At 40.4% G+C, this 26,473-nt stretch overlaps 1 protein-coding gene across 2 annotated transcripts; it reads right to left on the bottom strand.

Moving 5' to 3' along the window:
* Positions 1–593: 593 nt before the first annotated feature.
* On the bottom strand, positions 594–25,163 carry pdgfba (platelet derived growth factor subunit Ba). 2 transcript variants are annotated; one of them, XM_008430204.3, is made up of 7 exons: positions 24,167–25,163; positions 13,976–14,081; positions 12,097–12,162; positions 11,797–11,987; positions 8,042–9,152; positions 5,252–5,390; positions 594–4,883 (listed from the first exon to the last, which is right to left on the bottom strand). In XM_008430204.3, the coding sequence occupies exons 1-6, from the start codon at positions 24,239–24,241 to the stop codon at positions 5,260–5,262; spliced, it is 1,680 nt and encodes a 559-aa protein (XP_008428426.1). In that variant the 5' UTR covers positions 24,242–25,163; the 3' UTR covers positions 594–4,883; positions 5,252–5,259. The 2 variants fall into 2 exon arrangements, with proteins under 2 accessions (XP_008428426.1, XP_008428343.1); XM_008430121.3 differs by having other exon boundaries at positions 11,797–11,990; positions 24,167–25,160.
* Positions 25,164–26,473: the final 1,310 nt, after the last annotated feature.

Here is a 26,473-nt window from a genome sequence, read left to right as displayed (position 1 = left end):
TCTCAAGACAGTGAAATCTCACAAAACCTCTTCAGACAAACATGAGTAAACAAACAGTTTGTGCACTATGTATCTTTTTTTCTTCTGATGAACAAAGATGTCGCCAACATCATCCAGGATTCTGGTTTGCCATTGCACTCGTTTTGTCTTCTATGTATTTTGAATTCCCGTCGCCTCGTTTTCTGATTGTCGATCAAAAAGCTCAACCAAACAAGAACAGAACAGGCTGCACTCTTGTTTGTCTCCAAAATGAGTCTGTGCCTAATGGCCTATGAGACATACAAATACCTTTAACAGTATGATTTTTGGGAAAAAGATCCTAGGGTGAAGCCCTTGTGAGGCCGGGAGCAACACACACCCAGCTATATCAAGCCAACATTATCCAATATCTTTAATACCCTTCATTTTTTTAGATCAGAGTGGTCTTGAAGTCCTTCGGAGCAGACCGGGTCACTCTTAGTACCCACCACACACAACAGGAATATCTAATCGGTGCATCCTTAAGTTTGTTGGACGGAAGAAATCACTAAAAATCATCATCATAAAAATCTTGCCATGTGAACCAGGCATAAAAGACACAAGTTACCCCAACAAGCATTTATTCAAGCTTTTATTCAAACAAAGGGAGAACCATGGAGTCTTCACACAGAAAGGCCCAAGCCAACATTAAAAGTCCTGGTAATTTTTGCTAACAACTGCTTGTCCTTACAGGTGAAATATCTGTGTTAGGTGAGAAGTTGAATGCGTGTACAGACACCGCAAAACTCTGTTTATCTCAAGAACCTTATGTAATCGCTCCCCACTATCATAGGGTTGACTTCACAAAAAAAAGTATGAACGCAAACACATAGTGGTGAGCAAGAAAGTTGTGTTCCCCCATGTTGGCCTCTGTGCACATAACCATCCGTATGTTGATCGGCTAAAGCTGTGCCAAGCTGCTGTGACCTCTCCGAAAAGCGTGTGTACTCGTCTTCTCAGGCGAGTGTAAAATGTACGAGGACCCGCCGAGCTGTTGACACAAAACACCATGGTGTGACCCCGGAGGATGCCACCAACCCTGAGTGGCTGCCAGCTACCAGCTCATTAAGCTACCGGCGTGGGGGGACGTCGTGCCAAAAGACACTCTCTCCATTTGGTTCACAACACCGTGAACACAATCACACACACTTGTCAGAGGAACACCACAGGGGTGGCAGGCGGCCATGTTCGCATGCCCACCATGTGCATGTGCAACCACTCTCGTAAACCATCATAATGCATTGGGAACAGAACGTTTGTGTGGCCTCTGTGACCTGGCTGAACTTTGGCTCACCCTCATTGGTTCATCAGACCACAAAACCTCACACCTACTCTACAGACAACCAGACCAGATCGGGGGCTGGGTTATGATTTATTGGAGGAGAGGCCTATAAGGAAGAGAAATCTGTAAGAAGCTGCAAAGATGCACAAGAAATTGTGTTACAAAAAGAAATACAGCAAATAAAATCACAAGGAGATAGCAGTTTTGTTACATTAGCTTTTCAACAAGGCAAGATGTTCTTCGAACTGTCCTGAGTACAGGAGTCTTATCAGCTGAAGTTGTCCGATTTTTTTTCTTTCTCAGGCCACAAAGGAGCATCTCAAGGTGTGAAAGGGCCACACAATCACACTCTTAGCACAACATTGGCCTTATTTTCATTCCTTAAATAACATTGTACTCTGCCAGGTAAATGTCTGGGGATGAGATGAGAACACGTTTCCCTTGTAGGCAGGATAACTTAATATGTGTGTGCTTCTTTTGCATGTTTTGACATCGACTGGGCTGATGACAGGATCTCTGGGTCTGTGGCACAGAAAATGGTTTCCTGTCATGAATTCTGTTGATCTCTGTGAAAGCTTTTTGTTTAACCGTGCTTCTCCTTGAGAGTTTTATGAATTGTACTTATTCGTTTATTTTAGATTTTGAAGCAGTAGAGAGAGACCTTCCTTCATTGGACGTTGTTCAAGAAGACATGCAGTAAATGGCGCAGGGGCGTAACCTGAACCTTGAGTCAAGAACAGTAACCTCTACACATGATGCAGGGCCTGCTGAACCACTAAGCCAGTTGGCACCCATTCATTTGTTTAGTTATTACTTTATGTATTTTGTCTTCCTGTACAATGCTTTTTGATCATGTGAAACATGGATTATATTTACATTTCTTTGTCCCACTAATCTGAGATCCTCAGTCTTTAATCCTTCATGTTTTAGTCAGTCCTTGCTGGATTCATCTGCTGCACATCATCCAGGTGTTGTTGTTTTTTATTCCTTGAGGGATTTTAGGTGCAGGTTCCACATTTTTTATTTTGACATTAAAGTTTTCCACTTTAATATCTCATGCCTGCGTTCATCCATCTATACATTATCTTCCACCAGAACTTTCTACTCCTCAGTGAGGACATGTCTGGGTCAAGGACACATCCTAACCAGATGCCCAAGTCAGCTGGTTCCTCTCAATGCAAATGGCGTATCAATCTTTTTATCAATCTTCTGTTGTTTCCCTCCTTGTTTGCAAACTTGGGGCAGGACTTGTCATCAAACTGGAGAAGGCACTTTACCCTTTTCCAGCTCAAGACCTTAGTCGATTTGGAGGTGTTTATTTAGGTCCTGACCTCTTCACATTTGGCTGCGGATGACTGTAGATCACAAGCTGATGAAGCTGACAAAACACTATGATCTGTAAAAGGTAGAGACACAATCCTGAGCCCTCCAGAATGAATCCCTCTACACCTCGACTGTGCACAGAAATTCTGTCCCTACAGATTATTAACAGCTTCCATGGCAGGGTCCAAGTCTCGCCATAACATGCATGCCTGACTTACAGCCTGCAAAGCAAACCAAACTCTGAAACTAGTCATACACAGGAACCTAAAGGCACGTATCAAGGGGCTTGGTCACCGCTTGGTCACCCGTACTCCAGAATCACCTCTCACCGAATTTCCAGGGGGACAAAGTCAAACATCTTCTCCAAGTCCGCAAAACACATTTAAACTGGTTGGGCAAACTCCCATGCACCTCCAGGACCCTGCATCCTACTGGTAGTGTTTACATGTTAGTCTCTATATGTGCTAGTGATAGCCCTGATGCTAACATTTGCCTTGCAGCTAAAATAAGCATTTTAGCTTATTTTTGATATGTTATCTACATTTAGCATTGTAAATGGAGTAAGTCAATGTAGACCCACATGCTAGTAATGCCCCAGATAATTTAAGATAACCTTATAATTTTAGCTCATTTTAGTTTACACACTAATGCATACTGAGTTGAGTAAGTCACTGGTAGTCCAACATGCTAGTGATGCCCCACATGCTACTGACATAATTAAAGCAAACCTTAGCATTTTTTGCTCATTTTCAGCATTAGATCACCTGATGTGGGTTCGACCAATACAGACATGTTAGTAGACCCCTTTCTTCAGAAAATTTCTAGTTTAAAAATATTTTTTAAGAGCAGAACAGGCTAGTAAAACTAGGTCATGTGAGAAACGCTTAACTATTGCTTCTAAAATAATCCCCCCACCCCCCTCCATCTTTTCTAGTTGTGTGTGGATTTGGTCTTTCTCATCATTCCTGCCATGGTCCCTCTCAGGACTCTTAGTATGCTCTCACCCTTTCTGCCATTCATCACGTCATTCCTGAGCCGACAGCCTCCCTCCCTTGTCCTTCTTTCAAACATTCGATACTCCTCTGTTGACATGTCTGTCCATGAGTACCTATAGCAACCAGAAACTCTGCTGACCGCTGCTTTGCTTCGTGTGACGGTGCTACATGACTTGCAGTCATAGAGCAAAGATTAGCAGGTGATTCTAATGTGCAACGCGCAGCTTAACACGCACACACAAAGTGCATGGTGATGTGCATGGCTTTTCTTCAGCTGCCCAAACACCCACCAAAGATATCACTGCAATTTTTTCTTGATCCTTTTTTTATTATTATTTTTTATGAAAAATAACATTCATTACAGTACAACCAAATATTACATGTCTGTGGCAATAATTACACTTGAGAACCAAACGACTTCATATCCTCCTCTTCAATAAGTTAAGAAATACTTTTTTTTCTCTTTCACCAGGAAATCATTTTCTTAAAAGCTTTTTTTTTCTTACAATGTAGCATTTATCTATATAACTGATTCACAACAGCCTCTAAAAGCCATGTCTTTAAGACTTGTGGATATCTATAGCATTTAGTTAAAGCAGGCATTTAGTTGTTGTTTTGTTTATTTTATTAGACAGCAGTAATAATTGAGCAGGTTACTGATATTTTCCTGTACAATTAGCTACAGAACATAGTAGACTCTAAAGTCGGTGTAGTATGATCAGTGGGTTACTACTCCAGTGTTACATTATGTTAGACTCAAACATTTCAGGATAACAGTATTTTTTTGGCACTGAGGCCATGGCTGTAGGCTACAGTTTCCAGTCTTCCCAGTGTAGAAATCCAGTTCTCCTGGTCAGTTTGCTTTTTTCTTTTTATTTCAAACTCCACGTTTAGCCCCAAATCAGCAATTCAGTATCCATCTTGGCTAAATTAAGCAACTTGTTGAAAGTAGCCAGTCAATGGCTGCCTCTTGTCCTGCGTTCCTGAAGCGCTGTACAGATAAATCCTCATTTAGTTCATCCATTTGTGCTTTTCAGATGACACAAGTTGAGGTCCAGTGTTTAGTGTGTCAAAGCCTCTCTAATTTGAGGAGTTCACGAGATTGCACTTGTTAAATCCAGACTAACGGATACTTCGTAGCATCTCCAGAGCTGGAAAGGTGACTTTCTGCCAAGCCGAGTACGTAAAAGAAGCTGGTCTGAACGTCCCGGCTCCAGGAAACGCATCGTTTGTCTCCACAATCTTTGATTCTGCAGAGCCGCTTCCTGTTGGAGAAAGAAAAGAGCAAAACTTCAAACATGCTATTTTAAAAAAAAAGGTCCAACTTTTGATTTAATTCAGATTTATAATTGGGAACTATAACTACCAGCATTCAGAATGTGTTCCCCGTCCTTCTTATTCATCATTTATTAGCATCTTATATAGCGCAGCTAGCGCTACTAAAACAGAAGTCTCTGTGATTTCTAGACAATGTAGACCCTTCCCTTAATTATGTGATTTTCAAAATGCCATCAACATTTTGTATACAGAAAACGTCGGCTCTCTGCTTACGTAACCGAGGGTTTCAGAGCAAAACAAACTTTACTGAACAAAACGTTCTCCTTCATGCCTGTAGGTTTCTCTGTGTCCTCACCTTCATCTCTACATGATCATAGCCCTCATAGCAGCTTTGCTGATGCGTTTGCGGTGTTTCCTTTTTCTACGGCGAGGAGAAGCGGGTCGGAACGGTACCTGACGAGCTGCCGTCGACGCCGGTACCACAGTGGACAACGCTGTAGGAGAAAACGCACAAAACAAGAAGAGACAAGATTAGGCCAATTGGGATAGTAATCGAAGAGGGTTGGTTGGTTGGTTTGGTTCATGTTGAACCATTTTTATGTTGACTTGGCCTTGTGTTAATGCTGCTAAAAAGAATCCAAAAAATCTTTTTTTTTTCTACTTTAATGTTAAGAGTCCATATGATTTTTATTTAAAATGTTTTGGGATTTTAAAGTGGCTCCCAGAGGCCATGGGAAGAGAAATGCACCCAATCACACAGACGCAGCAAAAAGGATTTTAGACCAGACTCACTATCTGTACATTTTTATGACGTTCGCGTCCTCTGTGTCGCACAGTAACCTGCTCGGCAGGGAACGGTGTTCATACTGAATTGTTTCAAATGCAACACCAAGCTGGTAAGGTCAACCGTCGTCGCCGGCTTGTGGATGAAATGGTGCAGAATACGGAAGAGCATCTGATGCAAGATGTTACAAAATATAGAAAGTTGTAGGATGCATGAGAGAGAGAATAATGCGGAAGGAAAAAGCTCAGACACTGAGCAAGGTTGAAGCTTGAGACATGGCAGCTGAAATTTTGGCAAATGAAGGAATTTGTCATGACAAGTTTCTACTCCTGACTATGAAATCTCAATGGTTCGCAGACAGTGCAGGGGAAACCACATGCCTCACAGGTATGCACCCTATGCCTGACTTTGTGAGAGCCACATTAGTTTTTAATGTGATATTTTTTATCCCCACTGAGAAAAGGGACTCAAATTAAGGGCTAATGTTTTCCAAAATCTTTCTTGTGAAATTATTTGCATAAAAAAAGGGTGTATTTATTTTAAGGCTTTTTAAGAGGTTAACAGACTGAATTTATTTAGGGATTTTTCCAGTCGCATCGATCAAGCAAAGCACGACACCGGAGCCACTTTCACCCATTCGCACACACACACACGCATGCACACACGCACACACAGGAAAACACCGATAAATAGAGCAGTAAGCCTCTTGAGTTAAGTGAATTGCCCAAGGGCACATCAACATCTGACAGGAGAAAAACTGGAACCAAACCCACAACTTTCAGATCACAAGACGACTGCACTTCCCTCTGAGTCACAGTCGCCCACCTGCTTTTACCAAGTGGGTCGATAAAGATGCAGGGTGGTGTAATCGGGCAACCATAAGCACAGAAACACACATTTGTGGCAGGTTTTTAGTTAAAGAGAGCAGTAGCTAGCACAAACCTGAACGACAGGTTGGTTTAAGGGAAGCGACAGGAAGGATAAACACTGGGTTTGGAATTTGACCAACTGTGCCCCGAAGGGACCTGAACTTGGTTCATCAGAGACTGCTGCTACGCGAACGTATGAGCTCACGTTTCGACTGCAGAACACAGAGCAAGTGAGGACAAATAGTTGGACACGTAGGTGTGCTGCTGTTTATTTTGGCATGTACAGATTGCTATATCCTTCCAGATAAACAAACTTACTCACTCACGAGTTACAAACTAAGATTGTAATCTTTGTTCTTCACATGGACAATGGCTGTGGAGAATAGGGGCAGATAATCTTCAGTATTTTTTACCGTTATGCCAGGCGACCTGATTGGGCAACAGTGGTTGGAGTCATCATGTTCCTTTGGTGCTCAGACTTTTAGCTTCAGCTACTTTCTGTTTTGGTCATTTCTTATTTGTTTTCTTATATCTTGCCATTCTAGTTTATTTCTTGTGTTAGTTCCGTGTATTTTGCATTTGTTTCATTGGATTAGCCCAGCCTGCCGTTCGGCTCACCATCCCAACAGTTCAGTTCTTCCTAATTTGCCTCTACCTGCTCCTTCCCCCAGCTGGATCTATTCTGGTTCCTTTAGTCTGAATGCTTAGAGATCGACAAATATTACAGGACCCTGTTTATTTTGCACATCATCAAAGGCAAAAATGAATGAAAAAGTAGTTAAATACTAAACCAAAATCACTTATTGGCTTTGAACTAGTAATTGTCTTAATAAATTTAATATATTTAAGTTATTAAATGCGGCCATACATTGATACACATTCCCTAATCTGAATTCATCTGCTTACATTGGACAATACTTGTATGATACGTTTTTTAAAAACCGTGAGAGTAATAAATGTGCATTTAATGCATGGTTGTAATACATTGTAATATAAACTGGTCAAAATACTATTTTTGCATTATTATAACTATTTTTGGGAATTTTGTGTCAAATCCAAGCTGTACTCACGTATACAACTAAGTATATCTTAACTCTGGAAGATCATAGAAAAACCTAAAAAAAAAAGAAAAAATTCTACTTTATATGAGTTTGTAGGAGTATCTGCAATAAAAATATATTTTAATATTTTTTTGTAAGGTTTTATAAAAATCTAATAAATATAATATATTTTGCATTTTGTACAAGTTTACATATGTTCTGTAGACATTGTATGATCACTCCAATGTTTTCCAGTAACATTTCAGGACTGAACAGCCGGGTTGAGTCTCTACGTTTGAGTAAAACAAACTGAAGATAAATTTGTAAATTTGTTTGTGTGTGAAATACAGATGTAATATCTCAACACTAAGTCTTACAGCTGGTAATGTGACGCAGCATTCAAACTGTTATAATCCAACAGATGTACTTTGTCTCAGAAATGTAAGAATTACCTGATTTAAATGTCGTTGGTTTTGGTCTTTGGTGAGGATGCAGCAGAGGGTCTTTGTCTGGCTCACTCTGTACCATCTCCAGTAGCTTCTTCCGTCTCTCCTCCTCTGTTAAATGGTCTGCCCCCCCACTTGATTTAGAGTCATTTTTCTTCTCCTGATTGGCTGCCTCTGCCCGACCTGAGTCACCGCTAACTACGTAATCGCTTTCTTCCCTCTCGGTCCCGTCTTTTGGACCGTCTCCTTTGCTCTTCACCTGTTTGTGACGAGTGACCTCTCCATTTATTTGGCTCGTCACCGAGTCTTTTTGATTTGCAGTTGTGAAAGAAGCGGGATTTTGTCCCGTCGTGGGCGCCGGGGTTATGCTGACGGGCGGGGAAGCGCTGTCTGACTGGGGAGCGTGAAGCAGATACTGCGTCCTCCTCTCCTGGTCCTCATCTCCTCTGGGGTTGTTTTGTTGCGAGAGGTGAGGGTGTTGATGATGATGAGGATGATGATGCTCCTGCCTCTGCTGGTGCTTTAACAGCTCCTGCTGTCGCTGTTCATGGTCGGGACGGCGCGCCTCCCCGCCGGTCTCCTCACGGCTCCTGTCAAAGCCGCTCCCGTGTCCGACTTGCTGCGGACTTTCCATAACGGTGTGCTCTGCCCTCGCCTCAGACGGCCAGGTCCCGACTGAGCCGAGAAACCCGGCCGTCCTGAGTTGGGTCTGCACGTATGTGGGGGCTTGATGCACTCGGGGCTGCGTCCAGTGCACCAGCTGAGTGTAGCTGCCCTGCTGCCACTGCCTTGCCAACGGATCTTGTTTGTGCGGAAGATGGTGGTGCTGGTTGTGCTTGAGGTCGTCGTGGCGGTGGAGGTCCGCCTTGGAGGTGGGAGTCTTTGGTGGAAGCGGGTGGGGGTTGTGGGGTGGGAAAAGAGGAAGGGAGGATGCAGGGTGTCTTTGCGGGGGAGGTGGAAGAGGGTTTGGTTCAGAGGTGAAGACAGTCGATGAAGAAGACGACGACGACGATGTGGAGAGTGGGGGCGCCTGCAGCCGGCAGCTCACGTGATCTACTACTGAGATGATGGCGTCTTCATTGAAACGTCTCTGGTTCCTGTACACAATCTTTGTTACCTGAGAAAGACAGATGAACGACCAAATAAGAAAACTGTTTGTGTTCGATAAAGGCATGATGGTGCATCCATTAGAAATTGTAAACTTTCAGCTTTCTAAACCTGTTGCATACATATACCCACCAACCCTTTGAGTAGATCAATCAGTTCAATTGATGGTTGACATGAAGAATTATCAATCACAAATGAGCAACTGAATATATTTAGGCAGCTGTTTGTGGTGAAGACAGTTTGCCAATGTCCAAAACATGCACCAAAATAGGGATAAAATGTGATTTAACCAACTTTCTTGTGAGGATGGATGGTCTGAGAATTGAACATGAAGACATTGTATCCACTCTACACATCCAGGTCACTGGGGTGTGATGGATTTTTTTCTTTGCATCCCTTAGACCAGAAGTGCCCAAAGTCGGCATCCTGCATGTTTTAGTTCTCTCCCTAGTAGTAACAAGCTAGTCAATGTTCCTCTTAGGCCTTCAAACGAGCCATCACTTGATCCAGGTGTGTTAAACCAAGGAGAGACCTAAAACATGCAGGACGCCGGCCCTCCAGGACCGACTTTGGGCACGCCTGCCTCAGACCTCTTGAGACTAAGTGGGCCTTGTTTAAATGCCACAGCCTACAAGATGATTGCTGCTGACCATTATCTATCCCTTTATGACCTTTATTTACCCCTCTGATGGCAACTTTCAGTATGCCGCAAAACTTGAATCTTCTCACATCAGTTTGTTGTGCATGACTGTTGGGCTAAATGTTTGTTTGTTACTCCAGCAGCCTCCACAGTCAGCCTCAACACTGCTGCAATAATGGATATGATGAAAAGGGAGATTCACATCACAATAACAGCAACTGCATGATACTATGACAACCACACGGACCAAAAACTAAGGAATGTGTCCGACGCCTTTTTTTATTAAAAAATAAATTGATAAATTGGCTGGTGAGTGTAACAATCCATATTTAATGTTGTCGATTTCCTAGTATTGACATCTGATTCCATAGTTTTAAGCAGCTGCCTGTCAGGACCTGTTTGCTAATCATGTTCACAGAGTGAAGCTGAGATTCCTGTTTGTAAAAATTCCCGTCTGTAAATTGAACCAAACGGTCTATGCAAACTATCATTAATCATTCAAACAATATAATAAAAATACCACATAGCTTTCATCAGCTTTCTATTATCTACCCATTAATCTGGCTTCCATTATAGCATGTCGATACAGAAATGTATCAATCTGCTTACAAATTCACAAAACAAACAAAAACCTAATGGTAATTTGTGCAGGGTGATTTATAAGAACTTAATTAGAACTTGAAATGTTCTGCTAGAATAACCATAAATATTAACCATAAATATGTTGTCACTTCAACATTTAATCTGTGGGAATATGAATTTATCCAAAAATCAAAGTGATAACTTGGGGGGGGGAGGGGCGGACGGTTGTTTTGTTGCATTTCAAGCAGCTTTTAGATACAATTCAATCATTTCTTAAAGGAAAAGGTTTGTGTGGCTCATTATTTATAAATCATTAAATCAATTAAAAAGTGCTTTTCTCTGTCCACATTCTGCAATCTGCTGCTCTGAATGAACTAATTTCCAGTTAAATGTCATTACTGCAGTGAGATCCAGAACCATTTCCAAACAAAGACCAGTAAACATTTGGATGTTGCTTAGCAACCGCTCCTAAGAAACAGTTCAGATAGCAACCTCAATGTAAAAAAACTGAACTATTGTTCTATTAATTTATTTTGTCCGAGTTAGGCATGTATTTTTTTAATGTACTTTGTTATGAATTTCTTTGATTTGTAGATAAAATATTTAATTGACTTGAGAATTTGTGAAGCAAAAAGTGGAAGGAGTTTGTCAGAGTTTAGTCTCGCTTCGTTTTGATTTGCATAAACTGCTTTAACCTAATATGTATGATCATTTTTAGTGTCATTCATGTAACCGTTTAGCTGAGACCAATCAAAGCTGGACTCCTTGCTTGTATCCAGAAACTTGGCAAATGCAGCGTATCTTGATCCTGCTTAAGTAAGGACACGATGAAATCTGATCTCACAAGATCTTGTGACATTAAGCCCAACAATATTTCTGCTGCCAGCAAGTGATTTTATCAGCTCAAATAAGTAATTCATAAAAGTGTGCACTACTCTTATGAACCCAGAGTAAGCAGCTGTTGTGAGACGATGTCGCAACTTTGTTTAGGGCAACTTTTGAAGCAAGAAAGTAGTTATTGGGTAATGGAAAAGCATCTTAATGTTTAGTTTGATGTAGGTACTGCTGACGTTAAATTGATTTTTTTTTTTTTACTGTGCTGCACTGTTTTATCTCTAGTGTAAATTCTGCTAAACTTGAACAAACCTCAAACATTGAGCAGTCATGATTTAATTCGCCATTTGAGATTTACAAAATCTTCATTTTTGGGAAATGAATTTTCATTGCATTATGGGAGCAGAACCACTTTAGATAAACACTATTATACCAGTTTAAGAAAAAAAAAAAACTTAATCTCTAATCAAGAAATGTAATCAACCAATACATCAAAAATAGCTTCTTTTTTTCATTTGGGGGAAGTTAAGCATGATAAACTTTTCTTCAGCTGTCACTTTACAGAAGACAGTGAAATCATGCTTTATTTGTTGCGTACCTTCAGGTTTCGGGTGGCGTTAACGACGGGGACACACTGCAGGTGTCTGGAGTTGCAGCAGCCTGAACATCGCTGCACCTCCACACACTGAGGCCACACCAGGAAGTTGGCGTTGCTACGATCCACCATGGATCTGGTTATTTCCATCACCTCTGTTCTGACTTTACATTCTGCCTTCTGGGCTTGCTGAGCTTCTACGGCAAGAAATATGAGATCAAAACCAAGGTAAGAATTATTTTTAACAATATAAAATATCAAGATAAAAGAAGAGCAATGCTGGGAACAAATAAGGAAACCTACCAAGACTTCTAATGTATCGACCGTGGATGGGGCTGAGAAGACTGTCGTGCTCGTCCTCTTTATCATCTGTAGTAAAGAAATCAAAAGGATGAGGAGCAGTTAGGTCACCTTTACATTTTACAGCATAGATCTTGAATAAACAGGTCAAACATGTAAAACACGAGCAGCCTATTGGGCAGATTTATGCCAAGCTCATTGTTCAACTCACAAAGGAAGCCTTTTTTTTAACCTCTCTCAAACAATTAGGCTATTTTCTGCCACAATTTGTCTCACTGCTGTCAAGAAAATTGTTGAACAAAGATATGACTTGTTAAATATAACTCATGCGTGTGTACGTATACTCTCATTTCATACTGTAGCCCCCAAGTCCTAATTATATCCCTAGTGTAGGCTGCTTTAGCCAATGTGTGAGTGTGTGTGTACGTGTGTGTGTGCGTGTTTCCAAAACACAAATGAAGGTGTTACTTGGTTGCCTGCTAACTTTAATTAGCTGCCTGGTGTTAAAGGACTTTGTTTACAGAGGTTGCTAGGTGTCCATTTATCTGTATCTAAATAAACTGTGAATGTAATTAGTTTTTTTATGTATTATCATTTGTTAAAAGAAGCATTCACAGTCTGAATGGTTATTTTATATTTAGTATAGCATCAATTTTAATACCATGCAGAACTGTTAAATATACAGAAGTCACTACAGATGAAAACTAGCTGAAGCTAAATCTGGTGCAAAGCATTTTTTGTTAACACGTTTAGCACACTGTCCTGTTTTAAGAAAAAACTCATTTTTTCAGGTAATTAAAATCAATAAAATGCAAATGGTTAAGTCAATTCATAAAAAAAGCAAAGGTGAATTTCTCTGCCATCGTTTCTGAGAGAGGCTTAGCTCTGTCATGGCTAACCTGGCTAAATAAACATGCTAGCGTGGCTACTAGCATGTGAATGTCGCATTAACAAAGTGTAGCTAAGGGTTTTACTTTGTTAAAAATCTTTTGAGAACACATTTTTTTTTTTATCATTTATGTCACTAAGTTAATAATTAATAATCATTAATAATTGTTTAGCATTATTGTGTGATAGCAACATGCTACTCAGACTTCCTCCCATAGTTCAATGGGCCATGTATGTTGGGTTAAATGAAGATCCAAAATGGCCTTTATGTTTGATTCAAAGGGTTAAATTAATTTTTTTTATTTAACTATGTAAATGCCATTAGACCATCTGTAATGACTCACTTGCCTACATGCTAGAATCTCACGTAAAGACGATTAAGTTGCGTCAACCTCATGAAAATAGTTTATTCTAAATTAAAAATATTTTGAGTCACTTCCCTCATGTCCTGTTTCTATGCATCCTTCCCTCTGCTTGTTCCTCTCTGTAGCCACTGCTATGTCACTGTGTTATTTATACATTATGAGATGATCAAAGTCCCGTCTATTAATACGTGTATGTGTGACTTGGTTCCGCTGTGGCAGAAGTTTAAAACGGTTTGCTGATCTGCGTGTGAGCTGCTTCATTCTTGGACTCTGTGGAGGTGAAGAAAACACGCAGCACACGCGGTCGTTCTGTGGCACAAATGCTCACATCCATAATTCAGGCCTTTTGAGGAATCCAGTGCAGCAGAACAATTCAGTGACCTTGTGCTGGAAGCGTTTCCCCCCCTCTTCGCTTTTTCGGTTCCTGAAGGGAAAAAAGTTGCTGCTGCTCTCTCTCAGACTTCTCCCATAACCGACTGAGCAACGTAGCCTGGAATGTCTGCTGACACGCTCTTAGACGGCATTTCCCTTCATTCATGACTGTTAAGACACCCCCATCCTCACCTCCTCCATGTGGGTCTAATTAATGTGTGTGTGAGTGTGTTTCTGTGTGCATCGGCCAGTCGTACCTATTGTGCTGGACTCCTGCTGCTGCAGCAGCAGCTTCAGGTCCTCCACTGAGGAGATGGGAGAGTCCCACACCAGGTCAATCAGTGACTGAGGGAGTGGATCGCCCTGCAGAGACAGACACATACAGTTACAGTGTGTTACCTAATAAGCTACGCAGTCTTTGAGTGATCACGACAATCTGAATGCGTTGCAGTATTCCAGTTCTGTGACCGTGTTTAGTCTGATTTAATCAAAATCTAGCTCATTTGCCAATGAAGTCAGATTCGTTTGGGGAGGTGTTGAAATTGAATTAGCAGTAATTTAGCTAAAACCTTCATGAAGGTTTTTATAAAAATGAAGTTGGAAGAGACACCTTGAAAAAAAAAAAGCTAGATTTTTTTACAGAGACATGTTCACTTTTCATTCACTCTGCTACTTTTCAAGAGAGTAAGGGATTTCAGTAGATAACAGGAAGGCTAAACGTTTGAGAAAGCTGGTCTGTTTTTCCGTTTATCCGTTTACCGGCAAGCCACACATCAGACTGTTTTTAATGCTAACTGTGCTAATTGCTAAAACAGGACGCTAAAGTGTTTTTTATAGAGTATCTCTGTTCTTGATCTCCAGTCAAAACTTGCTCCAGTTTCACTTCCTCCTTTGAAGGAAATTAGGGTTGTGATTGGTGTTCGCTGCTTCCTTTCCCTGTCTGTTTACCCACAAGACCCCCTGCTTTTCTCCCTCCCTCTCTCTTCCTCTCTCTTTTTCTCTCTCAATATTTTTTAAAACGTATGTAGTGAAAGTATCCATTATTTAAGAAAAGAGCTGAACTGAGAGACTTAATGAGGTTTTAATGAGTGCCGCTGCAGGGACTCCTGATGGATCTAGCGCGGCCGTGCTGCAGGAAAGGCCTGTGGTTTCACTGCGGAGATCAAATGGAGATGGCAGCGAACATTCTTTGAAGCGTTTTGTTTTGCTTGGCTGTTACTCGATACCATCTTAGAGAAACAACTGATACAGGAACGTTTAAAAAAAAAAAAAAAGACATGCCGGAACAAATTAAGAGATCATGAGAAGTGAGAACTGTGAGAAAAAAAGACGTATCCATCAAAACTCTCCAATTTCACTTCCTGTATATTTCTAAATGTTAACTAGTAAAATTTAAATTCCTTAGGTGCTCCTGTTCATTTAAACTGTAAATATGCTGCCGAATAGATCCTAATGTGTTGCTTAATTATTTTTTTTTAATACTCCAGATTCACAGAGGACATGGACAATGAACCGTCTTATTCAAATTCACCCTTAGTTCCTTTAAATGTGATTTAGACTCGCACTATTTGTGTGCCCAACCAGCTGGGAAGTGAAACGATACTTCAGAAATCCTGCATCACGGCGACGACGCACAATCGTGATTTAAATACCGGCACACACAAAGTAAAGCTGCAGCTGCATAATCAGCAGCTGGCGCTTTGGACTTCACTCCGCATTGCATCATAAAACAGAAAACGGTTGCCAAAACGAAGAAAACCATTAAGGAAAAAGAAACGTGTAAGGTTCTGAAACATGATAGATGATAGAGTAATTGTGAGATTAAAATCTTTCCTTCTTCAGAAACGTAAATCAAAAACTACTTTTGACAGAATATCATATATTTGGCACGTTTCTTAATTTTTTTTAATGTAATTTTATCACAGCTCATCTCTGGTGCCGTAACACACAAAACTGCCATAACAAAACTCAGCATACATCATTTCTTTTTGGGGTAGAGCTGGTATGAAGCGGGCTGTTTTAGCTGACGTCTGTAAAATTTCACAAAACTAGAAAAAAAAAACTATTCTACAATTGCAGTTGATTTCATGTACATTTCAGAAAATTTTGCCAGATAAAATCAGCTGTTTTATTTCCTCAGTTGTGACTTCTGGACCACTCTGTTCTTCTGATTCTGGTTCTGCTCCACGTCCCCAGAATCAGAACCAAACATGGAGCATTCAGCTCCTCTAATCTGGAACAAACCTCAAGAAAACTGCAAAACTGCTCAAACACGGAGTTCCATAAAGCTCATCTCATTAATAATAACTGAAAAATAATTACATTTTATTACTCCTCTTTATTCTCCCACAGTAATGTAACATAAAAATAAACAATACAAAAAAACAAAGCCAGGTTGTGCCTTTTGAACATGTCATTAAGAGAAACAGGCCCATAAATGGCAGCTCATGTAAATGTGTGTGACTTTAACTGCCTAAAATTAAAATGAGATATATTTGACTTGAGTTTTTTCCTCCATGTCTTTTCCGTCCTCGGTTCTATTTTTCTAGGGTCGTTCCCCTCAGTAAGGTTGCATTATAAATTTAGCTCCCACCAAATGGGGGAAAAACAGCAAACACTCTGGTTTCATAGGCAAACAACTGACAACAAAGCTCATGCTCACAAAACCAATAGCTGCTCATGCAAAAAAAAAAGAAAAAACAGTTGTTTTAATCCTAGTTTTTATTTTCGTTGAACCAGAGCAGCTCCAGCTGAATCTTCTGCTGTTTTCACATCATCCCCCCCCCCTTCCGGCTTTCTTTCCCCTGCTCTCTGTCTGCTTGGTGGGCGGTGATGGCTAAGGACACCTGGATGACTTTCACCAGCCATTGGCTGACCCACTTTAGCAAACACACACACACGCACACACACTACTCGTCTCTTTTTGTCCTTTACATACAGATGCTTTAACCACTGTCCGCCCAATTTGTCAAGGCAGCCTTACAACCGAACACACACACACACGCTTTTCACTCTACAACAGGCCATTATTTTGCTCCCTCCACTCAAATTAGAGTGGCACACACATCCAGGAAATAAGCTTCAGCCGCTGGTTTAAAATGGCAGCAAGATTTGTAGCTGCGTTTCCATTACAAATGTGCACAAAACGTTGCCGATGTTCCACTGATGTCGACGAAACACAGTTTTGCAATTACGGTGTTTCCGTTAAAAAAGAAACTCAATTAAAATCACAAGTGAATAAGTTTGTTTAGACGACGAGTGATTTAAAAACGCCATCATCCTCCGACCACTTCCTGTCGTTTCCTTCTCTAACTTTTCCGCCTGTAGTTGTTGATCACGTGATTCATGTAATGTGAAAAAAGTGTTTCCATTTGGGGTTTCGCAAAATACACAACATTCAATACAACTGGGGAAAAAAATAAAAGCCTCATCGCAGCACAAAATTCTCAAAAATCGTGGAAACAGACTTTGGTGTGTTTCCAAGGTCAGAGTCAACTTTATTGTAAATTCATCATATGTAGTAGTCATGTTTGTAGTTTCATCTTGTGAGAAACTACAAAGTTAAAAACATCATATATTAAGTAAAAGCAATTAGTAACTTAAAAAGTTCCGACTATTCTTCTTTATTATTGTGATGCTGTTAAGTTTGTAGTTTCACCGGGGATGGCGAGAAATGTAATTTTGATTCCTCGTTCATCTAGGACACATATACGATTAACTGACAGTAAAGTTGACTTTGGAAACGCACCAATTAAAAAAAAGAGAAAAAAAAAGTTTTTGATAAAAGTTTATGCGCTAGAATGAGATGTTTTTCAGATGCATAGAAACAGTGAAGCAAATTTATTTTAGTATTTCCAATTTGCACAATCAGTGATTTGAGAGCAACGCTTTTTTTTTTCTTTATTTCTCATGCATCACACAATTTGCACAGAAGAAATCTCCAATCACTTCTGCTTCTGGTCCTGTGTGAGTGTGTAGCTGAGACTGCAGGTCAAAAAGGCAATCTGCTGGGCTGCTGCGGAACACAAGCAGGTCGCAGATGTGCTTGTGAAGAACACACACTACCAGGGGGCCTCGGAGGAAGCCCTGAAGGCAGCGGGGTTTGTAAGGAATGTTTGAGGAGAAAGGTGGAGTGTGTAATGGAATGTAATTATGGGGGGCCAGCAGACAGCCAGCGCACACACGCTGTCAAAAAGACGATCAAAGTTTTCAGCAGAGGGCAAACACAAACAACGGCGGGGAATCGATGTAACGCTTGAGTCGCAGTCGCGCCGAGATGCGACGCCACATGCCTTCTTTTATCAGCGCGGCAGTGGCAGGTCGCCAAATGTTGCTGCAGGAACAAAAAAGAAAACAAGTAAAAAACAAAAACCCAGGCCCGCTGAGCTCGGTGGGTAGTTTTTCAATCACACACAGCAGCAAGCAGAGCAAACACACACACGCACCTACATACACACACCCGCACACACACTCCCCCTACGCACACTGCGCTCCACCCCTGGCTGAAGAGATGAGGGTGTGGGTGATGGATGGAGGGACGGTAAATGAGAAAAGAGGAGAGGAGTTGAGAAAACAATGATGAGCTCCGACTGCATGGGTACACAAGCTGACATTCTTCTTTTAATGGGAACGTCGGAGAAAGCTGTCACCTTTGTGTTCCTACAGGCCGTGTAGATTCCTGCATTGAACCAAAACCCAAAGTGAAAATGGTTTGGTCCAACGAGCTAATGTAAGTTATTCACTTGAAACCACTTTTGGTTTGATCTGCCACATTTTAAAAGAGGTGACTGGTCCAAACTGAGATCAGACGGGATGTGATCTTTGTAAAGATTTAAAGAAGTCTTAAAACACTTTGCTGTGTTTTGTTCAAAAACATAGTAACAGCATCAAACTTTTCTGCCTAGATGAGCGGTTATTATTTATTGAAATAAGAAACAGTGACGATGTGACACATTGTCTGAGAGAGAGTCATCTTTTAGAGTCTTATGTTAGTGGCTGGTAAACCTAGCTTTACTAAAAGTCACTTTGTGGATCCGATGTATAGCCTCATCATAAAATGATTGTGCGCAATAGTCATATTGCAAAGGATTGTTTGGAGTGCAATAGTTGTTGGCTGATATGTTCAAAGTGTTCTGAACTTGCATTTTACATTTTAGTGTCATCTACAGCTTGTTGGATACAGTCTTGCGTATGAATCAATAGCATCGTCCAAAAATGATAATGGTCGTAAAGTGCACAGATGAAAAAGAAAATAAGCACATATGGCAACGGTTAATGCAATATTATCGTCATCAATGTTGTTGTCATCGCAATATTTACCACCAATATTATCGGCATCACAATTTTTTCTAGTATCGTGCAGCCCTAGTGCATTCCCTGCAAAACATAGACCAAGAAAAGTTGCAAACATTTCTAAAACCATCATGTTCCATAACAGGTTGAAAGAGTAAAATTATAAAACTGAACAGTTTTGATGTTCAGACTTCCTGTTCTCTGCTCAAACTCTCATTCTTTCCTGCAGGATGAATGAACCTCTGGCATGTAGCTTCTTACACCTCCATGCTTACTTTGACTGACTTTTGGTTACCTCATTAGTCCATATTCATAAAAATACTTAGCTACCAAAAAATAAATAACGTAATGCACCATTGTAAAGTATTTGGCTATGAAGTGGAAGTAATTTGGGGTGAATTAGTGACAACAAATGGGTGTACGAACTGGTGAGCCTGAACCTTTATTCTGAGATGCTCTGCATGCAATATGTCAAAAGCAAAGTACTACATGAGTACAGGTTTAGTTGGAAATCATATTTTACTTTCTCTCCATAATAATAGTAATTTTGGCCAGAGGAATGGGGTCTGGCAGCCCTGAAGGCCCAAACCTGTTTTATATTTTTATTGGCATAGATGCTAAAACTGAGTCAATATTAATTCTGCTCTGTAATTTTCATTTGCATGATTCATTGTTCATCTTCTCTCATTCTTTGTCCACCAAATCCTGGAGGACAGCAGTCTTCAGTCTGGTGTTTTGGTCTCAAATAGCCTTTTTGTCTATTTACAGAGATTTAATCATTTATTTCATTTGTCATTTCTGTTTTGTTTATTTATTTTGGATATTTAAATATCTTCCAGTTCCAGTGGTAAATGTTCGTTAGAATTCAAAGTGTATTGGTGTTTGAAAATGTGTTCTTGCATTATTGCGCCATTACCTTACCATAATATTACTGGAAACTGGCTTCAAAGCAACAATATTATAGTTTATCGCGATAAATTCAGGAGCAATTTATTGTCCAGCAAAATTTATCATCGTGATAGGTCAGTTTGTGAGTTAATTGTATAATATATTGCCAAAGTTTCTCCAATAGTGTTGCAAATACATATATTTTAATATTTGCCACAGGGATGTACCATTGTTGTCTTCTTACACTGAGTGATACCTTACTGGAGAGCAAAAAAACCCTCAAAAGGCAAGTTGAAGTTCTCAGTTAACCACTGGAGCAGTCCATGCTACTGATGTGAAACTTTACAAGATGCTAACATTTTCACTGCCCTGGCTTTAAAACCAAATGACTTAATGAAACAGCTCCATACTCCGCTTATTGTGTGTGTTTTTTTTAAGTTAAGTGATTAATATCTGAAAACATCTTTTCAGAACAGCTGCTGTGATGAAATCTGCTACATTCTGCACATACTTGCAGCTGCTTCAAGGTAAAAACCTTCCAGGTGTCTAACTGAAAGAATGGATGAGTCACTTTGATGCATGTTGCAATAATCTTTGATTTATCCCAAGCTGCATCATCTGTCCAAAAATCTGATAAAACTTTACGCGGATCCTTCAAATTTTATTTTTAGATTTGCAACATCAGCAATCATCCACAACTTCGTATCTTTCTTCATTAATCAGATTTTTGCTGAAATCACACCAAACGAGGCTTAACGAATAAATGCTCTTATGAGCCGCTGCACATTTTCTATCTGACGTTTGGAGCTCTAACCCCTGACACACACCCACACGCACACACACACACCCCCACACACATGCACATATGTCACTCTAACATGTACCCAGGGATCCAGATGTGAGCACACACACACACACACACTGCACAAACTGCACGAAATCCCCCGGCAGATTAGTTGTTGTTCTTATGTAAAATGGATCAAGTGAACAGGCGGCGGCCAGCTTGTGCGCCAAGACAATTGCCACAAAAACGACCCGTCTCAAAGTCACCAATCGACAGTTTACTTTTTCAGTAGATGATGATGATGATGATGAGGAAAAAATTAAAAGCTGAGGTCTAACCTGATGTGAAAGCATTTTTTGTGGGTGTAACTCTAGCACCTTTTACAATGAATCTGAAAACGAAACATAAGAACTCCCGGCGCATGTGTGGACACGCTTAGCTTGTGTTCGACAACACATTGTATAACACATTGTACACAGTGTGTTATCGGATTACGAACGGTAGCGAACGCTAATGACGCTGCTGCGCTGAAAAATTGCTGAATAATCAAGCGGGTGAACGTGGAGTCTGTTCAACAGATCAATCAATCAATTAAATGTTATTTGTGTAGCACATTTCAGCAGCAAGGCATTTCAAACACAACAAACACAGAGGCATGCAATATAGACTCAACAATCAAAGCATTGCATTAAGTCAAGTGCCATCATTAAATTCGTAATTGATTACGTTTAAAATGCAACTATAAACAGGTGGGATTTTAGTCGAGATTTAAAAGAAGTCAGTGTTTCAGCTGTTTTACAGTTTTCTGGAAGTTTGTTCCAGATTTGTGGTGCATAGAAGCTGAATGCTGCTCCTCCTCATTTGGTTCTGGGGATGGAGAGCAGAACCAGAACCAGAAGACCTGAGAGGTCTGGAAGGTTGGTACAACAACAACAGCAGATCTTTAATGTATTGTGGTACTAATCCGTTCAGTTATTTATAAATCATCAACAGTATTTTAAAGTCTATTCTCTGAGCTACAGGGAGCCAGTGAAGGACTTTAAAACTGGTGTTTTGAGAACGCGAGCAGCAACAAGTGGATGTAGCAGCCGAACTAGAACAACGTCGTCCCCCCTTTCTGCCAACGGAATGAGCATGCTAACGGTTTAGCCAATCAGCCAGAAACCAGAGCTGACTAGTTTGCCCTGGATCTGTGCTGATTTGTAAAGTGGCCGGTCAAATGATGAAAAATCTGATTTACATGCATCAAAATGAAGAATTTTCACTAATTTTCTTCTACAAATCCACACTGAAGAAAAGAGAATTGAGCTCCAACTTTCTTTTTTTTTGTTAATTTTTTGTTACACGTAATATAATTTATCCAAGTAAATGAATTCGAGTTATCATGTTAAACATAAAAAAATGAAGCTTGTTAAACTTAATTCAATTACATGTCACAAATTAACACATTTCTTTTTAAGCTTTAGCTCCATTCTCTTTTTTTCAGTGCGTCAACCATCCACATATACTCTAAAACACTCAATTTACTTCTGAACTGCTCAATTTATATACTTAATTAAACAACAATCTGCAAAGGTGAGGCACATATTTGATTCATAAATTGTGAAAGTCTTATAATTAATTTAATTCCGGCTTCCTCTTCTTATCTTTTATTTGTTTTACGCCCTGAAGGGGGCGGGGGAGAGGGAACTGAAATTAGTGAAAAGTTCAACTAATCAATCTCTATTTATAAGCACTTCCTGCTCTTGTAGAAGTTAATTCGAGGGCTGGTTTTGGCAGATCATCCACACAGAAGAGGAAATCTTCACAAGACGTTTCTGCTCAAGCCATATCAATAATCAGCACATATTAAATGACAATCACTATACGGGTCAAAATGAAGCTTCATTTAGTCAACAGTTTTAACTGTTTGTTTTTTTTTGTGGATGTGCACATTTTTGTTTCAGCATGGGGGCTGACAAGAAGATAAGTGAAACAAAACCCATCCAGAGAAAAAAGATTTCAGGAACGGGGAACCAGTTTACACCTGTAAAAAACTATTCCAGCCTCAGCATCGCAGTTTAATCTCTGCTGGATGCATGCAGAGATGACATTTCGCCATTCTCCTCCATCTTCCAGCAACAGAGTGACTCCTCCCTGCACCTGAACACAAGCCGCACACGGATTCACCGAGTCGCAAAGGGAAAACCTCACTGAGCATTAGCTCCTGTTTTAGCATCTATCCAGCAAATAAAACAGTTCTATATAAGAAAACAAAAATCTGCTGAAATTATAATTTTTCTGGACCATATGAGGTCTGACATTTTATCCAGAGTGGTTCCAAATCAACCAGATTTGCAGGGCCTGATTTACCCTATGCCCTGTCCATATGTAGGGTCCATATGTAGGGTTTCCCCAACTGCATTATAAGCCTGGCGGGCCACCAGGCTTTACTTGTGCCCCCACCAGGCAAAGCTTTGCTTGTTTAGATTTTTTTTAAATGTTATAGTTGGTGTTCAGATATTAATCTTCTAATCTTTCAATAACATATAATTGTCAAGTGATATTTTAAAATCTCCTGTTTTTTAACTCAAAACCACAGCAGGTTGTTGGTTGAATGATTGCCCGAGTGCCCCAACCACCAGGCTTAGCAAGTTTTCTGGCGGAAACCTTCCCTCTGCAGCCCTATAATTCAGTGGATATAAACTGATGCATGGTAGATTGAATATGTATTGTTCTAAAAAAAATGTACTATAACTTTCCTCCAAAAATAAAAATAAAATCTTTTGGCCGCTCTCAGAAATGACGCCCTGGGCTTCTTCCCCAGTACGATCTTTATAAAGCTGTGTCCATTGAGTATCTAGAATGCTTGTGAGTCCCATATATGTCAGGTACAGACGTTAGCGGCGTTTAGAGTTCATCAAAACTGGCAGAAAACATTACAGATATGAAAAGTATGAATGCATGAAACTTGAAGCGTCATATGCTGCCAAATATCAGAACCAGGCGTTAACATTGCACACGCCAAAACTCAAATTGCACAAAATTTCAACTTTTACTCATATGTAGTCCTGAATTGATCCTTCAGAGGTCATCAACATTTTGAGCCCTCATTATGTGACTTGTGCCCATCAGTCTATATTTCAGACCCATTTTATCGTAGCTGGGAATCTATCTCACATATTGCACATTAGATAGGGATGTAAAGTTATCAAAATAATGCAATCCTAATCTATCCCTATTCAAAATTATTCAGACTAAAATTAGTCCAAACTCTTTTTCTCAACTGTAATGTAAAATGTGACGTATTGTTGCCCCAAAAATAAATGCAACCCAATACTGGGAAAATGACCTGACAAAACACTGAGTCAAATCACACAGCCACTTATTTCCATCATTTAACTTTAAATTCCAACCGAGTGTCTATATGGTCCTCCATGCTTCCGGCAGGTGTCCCCCCGCCCCCCTCCTCACCGATTAGAGGTCATTTGTGTACCGGGCTTACCTCAGCGTTCCCGAGCCGCAGACGGGCCGATAGCAGCGCAGTCAGCAGCAGCGGTAGCAGGACCCAGGACTTCATGTTTCCGCCCAGGCTGAGGAGCCGCAGGGGTCCGGCTGGGCATTTAGCACACAGCCCCGGGGGTCCAATCCGGCAGCCGCACCGAGCCTCGTCCCAGGAGTGTCGCGTGCGCTGTGTGACCGCTTTTGCGCAAAAGCACGCGCTGTTATAATATCCTCGTCCAAATGTTTTTTTTTTTTTTGTTTTGTTTTTTTTTCGCTCAGTGTGACTCACGCGCAGGAGAGACGTCTGGATCGACTCTGTCCATGCCGTCGGTCTTTATCAAAACTCACTCAGAGGGTTTCCGGCGGTGGGACCAGTGCGCAGGTGTGGTGACTACCTACCGCACGGTCCTCCTGCCTGCCCACACGGTTCCCACAATGTCCAAGTTCAGTTCAACTGAGGCTGCTTCCACAAGCCAGTCCGAGTGCGGCTCTGAAAGCGATCGTCAACATGTGGCAAAGTGTTCACTGCGTCCGCTCTCCATGCAAAATTCCACACGGAAAAATGATCAGATTTCAACAAGCTCCCGCTTCTTAATTTCATTTTTTATTTGTTTTTTTTTTTTTAGCGTGAGAATAATGCAGGTTTCTGCTCACGCGCGTAATCTCTCATCCCTCAAGGTCTGCGCGTAAAAAAAATTATTTTTAAAAAGCTGGTTCACCTTGGGAACCAGCTTTGCCAGCTTCGTGCGTAATTCTTGTAACCCAACTCTCAAATCTATCTAACCGCATATAAAATTCTGCGTCCAAACGGAGCGTTTTTCTCTCTGCATGTTCGTTCCCACGCGTGTTGTTGCGTGCTCGTGCCTCTCGTGGTATGCTGGATCAGGTTGGTCTCGCCCCGCGCGCCTCTCCTCTCTGGTTGCGTCCCGAGCGGTGAGCGCCTTTCAACGGGAGCTTGGCCTCTCTCCTCAACTTTTATCCATCAAGTCAGACAGGGGAGGGGGGTGGGGAGCGAAATTCATATCGGAAGTATGCTGATTTCCCTTTCAAAATAAAACGGCGTGGGTGACCTTATGACTTTCTGTTATTTAACAGTCTTATTGTCCCCGTTAGCGCTGACAGAAGTTGTCATTTATTATTTTATTTACTTATTGGCGGTAGGATTCAATAAGTTCTGTCTTCTCCCTACTTCTTTTCGAACTGGACATGGAAGTTTTATTCTTTTTATGTTTAATTTTTGTTGCATAATTTTGCTCTCTTTGTATTTTTTTCTCTGTCATTTTACTTGTTTGAAATAAAGATTTTCTTTTAAGTCCCAAATTCCCTTTAATTATTGCTGAAAGTTGAAGTTGTGTTGGAAAAACTGTGCAGAACCTCTCACTCTTGTTACTTTTTTTTTTGACAGCTCCACAGCCTTAAATTTTTTTTATATTTTTTCTGGGCACGGACGAGTTAAAGCTTAGATATTTACTCGCCAAAAAAGAAGAAATCCTATTTTTATTGCAGCTAAACACTGAGCAAATAACAAATGTGGCAAAAAGCGAACTCATAATCTTTTCTAGAAAAGAATCAAACCGCAATATCTTTAAATTGAAACGATTCCCTCTTCAACGTTTGTGTTTTATTTTGAAAGTCTTTTGGCGGATGTTTCTCTTTACAAATATCTGTCTTTACTTTTGGCCCCCAAGTTTTTCATGCAGGTCTCCGCAGTGAAGGCTGGGTTTGTGTCCTCCGTATTAGGAGAGAAGGAACTGAAGCGCTCTTAAAGGGAGACCTGGTCCAGAGTTAATGTTTCTCTTTTATAATATAATCAATATAGATTATGGAAAACTTTTTTTTTTTAACTATTACTTATTTATTGTTAGGTGATGTTTTTAAGTTTTTAGTTTCTCCGGCACACTGCACGAAACTTAATTTTGATTCTTTGTATGTCTAGTACATATGATGAATTGACAATAAAGTAGACTACATAACTCTGATTAAAACTGCAACTTTTGCCCTGAAACTACTCTGCAGAAATCTTGAGTTATTCATAATTTCTTTTGTATTTTCCTTCAAAGGAGCCAGACTTCCTGGTAATCTCTTCCTGTGATGTCAAACTATTTTCCCTCAGATTCTCTGCAGGTTTTTTAAGGCGTCTCTCATTTTTGGCCGCTGCTTCAATCCCTCTGTCAAGTAGCTAATTAAGTCAGTTAACTATAATATCAATCACTCAGGAATAAAAAAAAGTCCCTAAAGGAAGAACAAGTCATACCAGAATACTGAACACACTAGCAATTTTGAATTAGATCTTTAGATCTATTGTCAG

This window comes from Poecilia reticulata, chromosome 1 (assembly GCF_904066995.2).
Source record: "Poecilia reticulata chromosome 1, P_reticulata-male-v2, whole genome shotgun sequence".
In the NCBI taxonomy this organism is placed as follows: Eukaryota; Metazoa; Chordata; class Actinopteri; order Cyprinodontiformes; family Poeciliidae; genus Poecilia; species Poecilia reticulata.
The sequence above is the reverse complement of the archived record's forward strand: the minus strand, read 5'-3'. Positions and strand labels throughout refer to the sequence as shown.

Bases quoted from the DNA above. Each gene is read 5' to 3' on its own strand.
- pdgfba (XM_008430121.3), bottom strand. From the start codon at position 24,241: ATGAAGTCCTGGGTCCTGCTACCGCTGCTGCTGACTGCGCTGCTATCG. The intron at 12,163-13,975 runs GTACGACTGGCC...TCTTTACTACAG, and splicing joins GCAGGAGTCCAGCACAATAG to ATGATAAAGAGGACGAGCAC. The intron at 5,391-8,041 runs GTAATTCTTACA...TTTCTCCTACAG, and splicing joins ACCAACGACATTTAAATCAG to CGTTGTCCACTGTGGTACCG.